Source organism: Lagopus leucura, unplaced genomic scaffold (genome assembly GCF_019238085.1).
Source record: "Lagopus leucura isolate 7727_CA_CO unplaced genomic scaffold, USGS_WTPT01 34296-0_obj-0_obj, whole genome shotgun sequence".
NCBI lineage: Eukaryota > Metazoa > Chordata > Aves > Galliformes > Phasianidae > Lagopus > Lagopus leucura.
This window is the reverse complement of record NW_024968512.1, coordinates 1-9,870: the sequence shown is the minus strand read 5'-3', so window position 1 is coordinate 9,870 and position 9,870 is coordinate 1. Positions and strand designations below refer to the sequence as shown.

General features: G+C 66.7%; 2 protein-coding genes across 4 annotated transcripts; one reads left to right on the top strand and one right to left on the bottom strand.

Moving 5' to 3' along the window:
* Positions 1-14: 14 nt before the first annotated feature.
* LOC122193691 (leucine-rich repeat and fibronectin type III domain-containing protein 1-like) lies at positions 15-5,377 on the bottom strand. 3 transcript variants are annotated; one of them, XM_042894554.1, is made up of 4 exons: positions 5,263-5,377; positions 3,672-3,808; positions 1,903-3,241; positions 15-1,243 (listed from the first exon to the last, which is right to left on the bottom strand). In XM_042894554.1, exons 3-4 carry the CDS (start codon positions 3,228-3,230, stop codon positions 679-681), a joined length of 1,893 nt encoding a protein of 630 aa, XP_042750488.1. In that variant the 5' UTR covers positions 3,231-3,241; positions 3,672-3,808; positions 5,263-5,377; the 3' UTR covers positions 15-678. The 3 variants fall into 3 exon arrangements, with proteins under 3 accessions (XP_042750488.1, XP_042750489.1, XP_042750487.1); XM_042894555.1 differs by having other exon boundaries at positions 3,672-3,719; XM_042894553.1 differs by lacking the exon at positions 5,263-5,377 and adding an exon at positions 4,265-5,164 and having other exon boundaries at positions 3,672-3,719.
* Positions 5,378-6,488: 1,111 nt separating this feature from the next.
* LOC122193690 (protein Smaug homolog 2-like) lies at positions 6,489-9,862 on the top strand (the record flags this gene model as incomplete). The annotated part of the gene is made up of 9 exons (XM_042894552.1): positions 6,489-6,739; positions 7,065-7,523; positions 7,834-8,076; positions 8,188-8,297; positions 8,425-8,511; positions 8,753-8,990; positions 9,090-9,175; positions 9,262-9,380; positions 9,730-9,862. Coding segments are annotated over exons 1-9 (1,671 nt in total), but the record flags the coding sequence as incomplete, so codon positions are not given.
* Positions 9,863-9,870: the final 8 nt, after the last annotated feature.

The following is a 9,870-nucleotide window of genomic DNA, read 5'->3' as shown; positions in this document are numbered from 1 at the left end:
GGGGGGGGGGGGGGGTTAACAAGTGGGTGCATATGGTGGGGGCACCCAAAGGTGCTGAGGCTGCACGAGGGCACCCGTGGGTGTCCGGGTGCCCCGGGGCATTGGGACCCGCGGTATCCGTTGGCACCCAGGGGTGCAGAGGAACACCCAAAGGTGCTGAGGGGCATCCAAGTGTGTATTTGGACCCCCCGTGTTCGCTGGCACCCAATACTTCGTTGGGGCACCCACGGGTGCAGAGGAGCCCCACTCTCCCCCCTACCCCCCCCCCCCAGCCGTTTTCAAGCCCCCGCAGCTCACCAGCACCTGGAGCCGCTTCCAGCACCCAGAGCTGCACCCGTGGGTGCACCAGAGCCCAGGGTGCATTCGGACTCCCAAAGGGTCCACTGGCACCCAGGGGTGCAGCAGAGCACCTGAAGGTGCAGAGGGGCATCCAAGGGCACACTTAGACCCCCCCACGTCCACTGGCACCTATTGAAGCTGGGAGGCACCCAAGGCTGCATTTGGGCACCCAAAGGTCCAGGGGCATTCGAAGGCGCAGAGAAGCACCCCGCTCTGCCTTCCAGCCCCTAAGGGCACCCGAAGGCGCTCAGCGGCACCCGGAGCCGCTTTTGGCACCCAAGAGCGCACCCGGGGGCACCTCCAGAGCCGCCTCCAGCGCCCCGGGGTGCCGCCCCCCCGTCAGACGGTGCTCTCCAACATCCAGTGGGTGCTGCCGAAGGACGGGCGCAGCGCTGGCAGCGCGTCGGGCGCGTCGAGGCGCGGCAGCGATCCGTGCCGCCGAGTCCGGGCGCGCCGAGGGAAGCTGTGGCTGGGAAACAACGCACGGGAGCCGCCGGGTGCGCTCAGAACCGGAGGCGCCGGAGGAACCGCTAAGGGCTGCGGCGGAGGCGGTTCGGGCTCCGGGGCTCTGTGGGTGCCGTTGGTCTGCGAGCAGACGCTGGCGACGGCGGCGGGAGGACGGCGGGCGGCTTTGTAGCGAGCGGTGAGGATGAGGATGAAGACGAGGACGGAGGCGGCGATGGCGGCACCGATGACGATGATGACGGTGCCCCCCAGGAAATGGGGCCGGGGGGCGGCGCAGCCCGGCGTCCCCCCAGCGGTGGCGAAACGGACGCAGCCCAGAGCCCGGGACGCGGGCGGTGCCGCGGTGCCTTCGGCGTAGAGCGCGGAGACGCACAGGTCGTATTCGCGGCCAGCGGCCAAATCCCGCAGCACGAAGCTCCGGCTGGACGGGGGCAGCAACCTGCGGGGAAGGGGGGGTGGAAAAGGGTGGGGGGTGGGGGGCGGCTCAGGGTCCCCGCAACGCAACACGCCGCTCCGCGGCTCCACGCGGCCCCTGCGGCGTTGAGAGGCACGGCGCCGCCCCGTGCGATGCCCTGCGGTGCTCCGCGGCGCCGTGCGATGCTCTGCACGCCCCTGGGTCTGCGCCGTGCCATGCGATGCCTCGCAGCCCCGTGCGATGCCATGCGGAGCCCCGTGACCCCGCAATCCCATGCAGTGACCCCACAAACGCTCTCCTGTCCTGCGACTCCCAGGTTGGATGGAGCCCAGGGCAGCCTGGGCTGGCATTAAAGGTGGAGGATGGTGGCCCCGCATGTGGCAAAGGAGCTTCCTGATCCTTGAGGCCCCTTCCAACCCCGGCCATTCTATGATTCCGTGACTCCCATGCAAAGCCCTACAGCGCAGTGCTGCTCCGTGCAACACCCCCAGGCCCGAGCCATGCTCTGCAATGCCCTCGAGTGACACCTCGCCATGCCTGGCAGCTCCGTGCAACACCACGCAACGCCCCGTGGTCCCGCACATCCGAGCAGCGCCACAACGCACCACCAACGCCATCAAACCCCACATCCTGCAGCCTCGCATCCCCCCTCCCCACTTTCCGGAACGCCTCGCAGCCCAAACCTGTAGACGAGCGAGTCGTCGATGGAGCTGTTGTACTGGATCTGGAACATGCGCAGCCCAGGCACGTGGCGCTGCGGCAGCCAGCGGATGCGCGCCGACGACGCCGTCAGATCCGCTGCCACGATGCGTCGCTCCGCGCCCACCGACAGCGATTCGTTGGCTCCAGCCCGCGCCATATCCGAGGGGCCGGGACCGGCCTGAGCTTCCCCGTCCCCATCCCCGTGCCGGTGAGGCACCGGCAACGGCAGCACCGCCACCTGCACGCGCGCAGCGGCCTCCCCGGCAGCGTTGGATGCCACGCAGGTGAAGGCGCCGTGGTCGCGCAGCGTGGCCACGCGCAGCTGCAAGGAGCCGTCGGCACCCAAGGCTCGCCGCGAGCCGTTCTGCACCAAACGCCCGTCGGGGCCCAACCAGTGCAGGGCGGGCGGGGGATCCCCGTTGGCCGCACAGCCCAGACGCAGCGGTTGCCCTTCCAGCACCGCGCTGGGACTGGCGGCCGCTCCGGCGATGTGGGGAGCGCGGCACGCCAGCTCTTCCTCGGGCACAGCCCAGAGCAGGCGGCCGGCGAGCGACGGCGGCGAGGCGCAGCTCTCCAACCCGTCGGGCCGTGCCAGGCGCCGCAGCCACAGCAGCTCACAGTTGCAGTGTAACGGGTTGCCTCCCGCTGCCAGGCTGGGCCCCGGCGGGCCCGGTACCGGGGGCAGCGCCCGCAGGCGGTTGGCGGTCAGGTCTAGACGGGCCAAGCGCGGCAGGCGGCTGAGCGCCGTGGCGGGGACGCGCTCCAGCAGGTTGTGGTCCAGAGTCAGCGTGGCCAGGCTGGCCATGGCCGCCACCGCCTCCCAGGGCAGAGCCGGCAGGTTGTTGTGAGACAGATCCAAATCCTCCACGGTGGCGGCGAAGGCGGCGAAGGCGGCGGGCTCGATGGCGGCCAGCTGGTTGTTGGCCAGGATGAGGTGCCGCAGGCTGGCCAAGCCGCGCAGCTGCGGGCCGCTGAGCGCCGGCAGCCGGTTGCCGTCCAGGTGCAGCGCCCGCAGCGCCCGCAGGTCAGCAAAAGCACCGGGCGCCAAACGGCGCAGCCCGTTGCGCGACAGCGTCAGGTGAACCAGGCTGCTCATGTTGGCGAAGTCGGCGCGGCCCACGGAGCCGATGAAGTTGTCGGCCAGGCGCAGCTCCACGGCTCCGCGGTCCAGGCTGGGAGGCACCGCCAGCAGCCCCGTGCGGGCGCACAGCAGAGTGGGGCTGGGGGCGGCCGCGGGGCAGAGGCAGCGCGGGGGGCAACGCTGAGCCACCGCCCCCAGCACCACCAGCGGCACCAGCAGCTTCGCCATCCTGCGCCGGCCTGGGGGTGAGCCCGCGTCAGACCATCCCACGCTATCCCGGCTGCGAGCCCCTAATCCCACGTATGATCCCACACCCGGCCCTACGTGTGCGTGTGATCCACATGCAACGCGGCGTGTGATCCCATCACCCCGGGTAAACCTTTCCCGTGTGATCCCGCGATGTTAATCCTGCGTGATCCCAGGCGTCACCCCACGCGTGTGATTCCACGGTCCCGTAATCCCACGTGAAACAATCCCATGTGTGATCCCACACACGATCCCCTGTGCTCCTGCCCCCACTCCCACGTGGCCCTGTGTGTGATCCCGAGCGATCCCACGCGCGATCCCGCGTGACCCCGTAACCCTTTGCACGACCCCCTCTGATCCTGTATGGGATCCTGTGTGTGGCTCCCATCGCAATCCCACCAGCTACCCCATTAAGCTCAGTACCTCCTCTCACAGCTCCATCTTGATCCCGACCAGGTGCTGCCACAGGGCCTGTGGGAGAGGGGATGAACCAGTATGGACCAGTACACACCAGTACGTCCCACTACGCCTCTGTACAGCCCTGTATGACCCAGGAAGGCCTGGAACAGCACAAAAAAGCCCAGTACAGCCCAGTATATTCCTAACACGACCCAGTATGGTCAGTGTGGGCACAGCCCAGTGTAGACCAGTACAAGTCATAGCAGTGCAACGTAGTGCAGGATGGCCCAGTATGGCCCAGTATGCCTCAGTATAGCCCACTCTGGCCCAGCGCAAACCAAAATGGTCCCAGTATGGGCCAGTATCGCCCACAACGATCCGATGCAGCCCAGTATGGCCCAAAGTAGCCCAGTATAAACCGACAGAGCCCAACCTAAGCCCAGCACAGCCCTGTCCAGCCCAATTGAGCCCTACGTAAACCAGCGTGACCCAGTGTAAGTCTTACACGGCCCAGTACAAGACAGCACCGCTCAGTGAGACCAGTGCCACCAGTAAGACTGAGCGCAGCCCAGTATGGCCCTACCCCAGAGCAAGGCCCAGCACAACTCAGCACTGACCAGCATCGCCCAGCATAATGCAGTGGGACCCAGCACAACTCCAAAGAGCCCAGTACTGTCCAGTATGGCCCAGTTGTAGACCAGTACAGCCCAGGAAGGCACAACGCGGTCCAGCAGAACTCAGCACAGCCCAGTAAAGAAAGCCCAATATTATGCCAGTGTAACTCAACAAGGTCCATCTCAGCACAACCCAGTACTGCCCAGTAAGACCCAGTGGGGATGAGAACACTGCAGTGAGGCTCAGCACAGCCCAGTACCTCCCAGTGCCACCCAGTACAGAGCAGTGCTGCTCAGCAGGGTCCAGCACAGCACAGCAGGTCCCAGTACCTCCCAGTATAGAGTAGCACAACCCAGTACTGCCTAGCAGAGGTTCCAGTGCTGCCCAGTATAACCCAGCTCAACCCATTACCTCCCAATATAGCCCTGTATGGCTCCCTGCTGCCCAGTACAGCCCAGCAGGGGCCAACAGGTCCCAGTATAGCCCAGTATAGAGCAGCACATCCCAGTACTGCCCAGTACAGCCCAGCAGGGGCCAACAGGTCCCAGTATAGCCCAGTATAGAGCAGCACATCCCAGTACCGCCCAGTACAGCCCAGCAGGGGCCAACAGCTCCCAGTATAGCCCAGTATAGAGCAGCACATCCCAGTACCGCCCAGTACAGCCCAGCAGGGGCCAACAGGTCCCAGTATAGCCCAGTATAGAGCAGCACATCCCAGTACTGCCCAGTAAGGCCCAAGACAGCCCAGTATAAAGCATCACAGCCCATCGTTGCCCACTAGGCTCTGGTACCACCCAGTATCACCCAGCGCTGCCCAGTATAGTCCAGCACATCACAATACAGTCCAGCACCACCCAATAAGGCCCAACACGGCCCAGATCCACCCAAAGCAGCCCAGTACGGCCCAGTACGGCCCGGTACCACCCAGCCCGGCCCATCCATCCCCCCGCTCCCCCCATCCATCCCCGCATCCCGAGGTTCCCTCCCCTCCCCGAGGTACCTGGGTGAGGGCTCAGCCCACGGCCACTCCCATCGCGGCTCCGGGCGTTCGGGGCCCGTTCAGGCCTCGCCCCGGCGACGACCCATAGACGGGGGCGGCCCCGGTCCGGCGGGGCGGGGAGTGACGGCTGGTGGCTGTGCGGGCGGAGCGGGATGGGCCCGCCGTGCCCGGAGCCGGCCCAGGGCCGCCGCTCGGAGCCGCAGCGCCGCCGGGGCGGGGCGGGGCGGGGCGGAGCGGAGTGGGGCGGGGCGGGGCGGGGCCGCTTTCCCGCACCGGGGGTCCCACACGGTGCGTGGGGCCGCGTGGACGGCAGCACCGCGCGACGGCTCCGCGGCGGCCGAGGCTCCGCCTCCCGCAAGACCACGCCCCCTGCAAGCCACGCCCCCTTTCCCTTTATAGACCACGCCCCTCCGTCGGGCCACGCCCTCGCAGCGCTCGGCGTGCCCGCGGTGGGGGCGGAGCCTGCGCAAGGGGGCGTGGCCATATTTACTGCCCTCTCCCCTCCGCCTGGCTCCATCCCATTGGCAGCACCGCCGTCCAATGAGAAATCGGAGCGGGGCGAAGGGGGCGGGCATACCTCTGCCGGATGTCGCCTCCCCGCCCCACTGCGTTTCATTGGCCGCAGCCGCGAGGGCAGCGGAAGAGGCGGGGCGAGGCGGGAGGCGCATGCGCGGTGGCGCGGTGACGCACCGTGCGTGCCGTGCGCGTTGACGTTGCGCGGCGGCGACGGCGCCTGTGAGTGCAGCTGCGGTGGCGGCGGTGAGTGCGGAGCCGGGCCTGGGCTTCGGCTTTTCCGCCCCTTCGGATCCTCGGGCCGGGCTCCGGCCTCTCCTCGCGGCCTACACTTCCGTACCTCTCCGGTTGCGGCCTTCCCGGATCGGGCCTCGCGTGACCGCTCCCCGGTGCTGCCTCCGCCCTCGGGCGGGCCCCGCTGCCCCGGAGCTGCTCCGGTTCCTGCGTAGCTCCGCGCCCATCTCCCCAAAGCGTGCGACCCTCGGCGGTGCCGGGCTTTGAGGTGCTCGCGTTCCTTTTCCCGTTGCCATTCTCAGCCCCTTTTCTCCTTAGGGATCTCCGAGGTTCTCTCTGCGCACCGACGAGGCCCGACCGCAGCCCTCGGGGCCTCCAGCCCACCCCATGCCCACGCCGGCCCCGGGGGCCACCGAGAGCGACTTCAGGCCCCTTCGCGGCCCCCGCGCTGCCGCCATGTGAGGGGGGGGGCACGGCCGGGCCCGTGTTTTCCCCCCCCTTCCCCCTCCCCCGCCGTTGCCCCCCCTACTCGCCATGATGTTCCGGGACCAGGTGGGGATCGTGGCCGGGTGGTTCAAAGGTTGGAACGAATGTGAGCAAACCGTGGCGTTGCTTTCGCTGCTGAAGCGCGTCACCCGCACCCAGGCACGCTTCCTGCAGCTCTGCCTCGAGCACTCTTTGGCCGACTGTGCTGACATCCACCTCCTCGAGGCTGAGGCCAATAGTGCCGGTGAGTGGGAGCTTCCTGCCCCAGCTCTGGGCGCCCCTTTTTGGCCCACGCATGTCTCGGTGAAAGGCTCGAGATGCCGTTGCTGTGGGTCTGGGTGGCCAAACGGGCTCTCGGTGCAGTCAGTGGGTGGTGAACTCGCATTCTGCGTGGTGTGAGCTGAGGGGTCCCTCTCTTTCTCCGGGATTCCGCACCTCTTGCTGCTCCCTGGGGGGTGGTTGAGATGCTGTTGTTATCCTTGGAAGGTTTTTGCCCCCCCTGCTGCTCTCGGACTGGGGAATATCCCCCTCTTGCTCCCCCTAACCTATTGCTCCTTCGCCTTCCCCAGCTGCCATCAGTCAGTGGCCACAGGAGCCAGCAGAGGCAGCAGTGGCCCTGCTGCTGGCCCACCTACCCCTGTTGCAACCGGGCAATGCTGCTGCCAAGGCTGAGTACATGAAGCGGCTGCAGAAAGTGCTGGCCTACGCCATCGAGAGCAACCGATGCGTGGAGGAGAGCCGACAGCTCCTTTCCTATGCCCTCATCCACCCTGCCACCACCCTGGATGACCGCAGTGCGCTGGCCCTGTGGCTGGGCCACCTGGAGGAACGTTTGGCCGGAACCCCGCAGCCACCACGTCCTCCTCCTCGCCCTGATGCTGCCCCCCCCCCACCCCGCCGTGCCCCCCACGACTGGCCTGAGCACGGACCCCCTGAGATTGGGCCCCCCTGGCCTGAAGCAGCTCCCCGGGAAAACGGCCACCCCCCTTTTCACCCCCCCAGCAGTGGCAATGGCTTGGGGGGCACAGGTGAGTGGGGCTGGCGGGGGGGGGGGTGGGGGGCATGGGGAACTGGAAGGGGTTATGAAGGGACAAAGTGGGGTGGCTGGAGGGGGTAAAAGGGTTAAGGGGGCCTGAGTGTTTAAGATGGGGATGGGGGGGAGAGGGGGGAAACTGGGATAGTGGGAATATAAATACGAGGAGGTGATGGAAATAAGCCTGGAAGCTAAAGAGGGCAACGGGGACCAGAAGAGGGACTAAAGGAAATATGGGGGTGGAACAACTGGAGGGGGTGGGAGGAGTGGGGTGGGACCTGGACCCAACAGCCGCCTCTCCGCAGCGCTGCCCTGCCAGCTGCACCCCAGCCCACTGAAGCGCTCCCTGTCGCTGGTGCCTGGCAGCCCCCAGGGGGGCAGCGGTGAATGGCCAGGGGGGGGCGAGGAGCCAGGGCCCCCTCGCACCCCCTTCGGCGACCACGCGCCCCTCTCACCCCAGAGCAGCGTGGCCTCCTCGGGCAGTGAGCAGACCGAGGAGCCCACCGGTGGCCGCAACACCTTTCAGGAGGATGGCAGCGGCATGAAAGGTTGAAGGGGGGTGTTCCTGGGGGGGTTGGGAGGGGAGGGATGGGGAGGAAAATGCGGAGATGGGGGTGTTGTTGCCACCTCCCCGCTCCAAATCCTGCTGCCCCCTTCAGACGTCCCCTCCTGGCTGAAGAGTCTGAGGCTCCATAAGTACGCAGCCCTCTTCTCCCAGATGACGTACGAGGAGATGATGACGCTGACAGAACACCACCTGGAGTCGCAGGTGAGCCACGCTGCCCTGCATTCTCTCCCCCCTTTCCTCAACCTTCATCCCCCCCAGGCTTAGGACGTGCCTCACGTTCCCTGCTGGTCTCTCCTTGTTCCCTGCTGGTCCCCCCTTGTCACCGCAGAACGTCACCAAGGGTGCGCGGCACAAGATTGCCCTCAGCATCCAGAAGCTGCGGGAGCGGCAGAGCGTTCTCAAAGCACTGGAGAAGGTGAGCGGGGTGGCCTTGTGCCCCCCAATGGTGCCTTCTGTTTGCTCTGGGTTTTTTTCACCCTCTGTGTCCCCCCTCGTGGCACTGGGTGTAACTGATCTCGCCCACATCCACGTAGCTGGAAGGGAGGGGGGTTGTCCCTGATGATCTCAGATGCTTTTTGCCCCTTGGGTGTCTCCGGGGCTGTTTGGCTGCCCCGTGCCCCTTCCTGTGACAATTGTTTGCCTCCGTGTCCCCTCAGGACATCTTAGAAGGTGGGAACCTGTGGACGGCATTGCAGGAGCTGCAGCAGATCATGGTGACGCCCATCAAGGCCTTCAGGCCCCCACCTGCCCCCCCTGCTAATGGAGCACATGACGGGGCTCCCCCAGGGGCTGCCGATGCCTTTGCCCCCCACCCAGCTGCCGACACTGAGGCCCCCGCAGCCCCCGTCCCTGATGGAGACATCCCAGGGCAGTTCACTCGTGTCATGGGCAAAGGTGAGGGCCCCACTTCTGTGAGGTGGGCTGCTGTGGGGGGGGGGGGGGGGGAGCACCGTGCCCTGGACCCTTGTCAAGTCCCCCCCCTCTGCCCCCCAGTCTGCACCCAGCTGCTGGTGTCACGGCCGGATGAGGAGAACATCACGAGTTACCTCCAGCTCCTTGAGAAGTGCCTGAGCCACGAGGTAGGATTGAGCTGGGGGGTCTTGGGGGGGGCACAGGACCTCGCTTTGCATCCCAGCTGCCTCATGGGCCCCCCCTGCACCCACAGGCGTTCACGGAGACGCAGAAGAAGAGGCTCTTGTCTTGGAAGCAGCAGGTCCTGAAGCTGCTCCGCGCCTTCCCCAAGAAGGTGCCACTTGATGGCCAGGGCTACCGGCCTCCCAAAGGGTAGGAGGGCTTGTGGGGGGGGCCTCAATTCTACGCAGACCTCACCCCAACACCCGCTTTGTTCCCCTTGGTGCCTTATTCACCCACCCTGGGATCTCCAGCTCCTGAATTTTCCCTTACTTGTGTCCCCCTGTGAGCCTGGGACCCCCCCACCTCGAGGTTCCTCTTTGTCCCCTGTGCTCCCTCTGCCCCTTTCCATCCTGTAGATGCCCCATTTTCCACCTGAAGGGCTTAAAGACCCCCCCCTGGGTGCATTCTGGATTATCCCCTGCCTTTTCTGGGGGAGCAGCGTTGGGGGGGTTTGGGGGTGCAGTCCTGTTCCCTCACTTTGTTTCCCTCCTGCCCACAGCTGGGGCTTTGGCTCCAACTCGCTCCCCATAGCTGGCTCTGTGGGAGGGGCGGGGGGGCGGCGGGGGCAGCGCCCCTTTGCGTTGCCCCCCCGTGCGCTGCCCCCCGCCCGCATGGGGCTGCTGGGCCCTGCTGGGGGGGG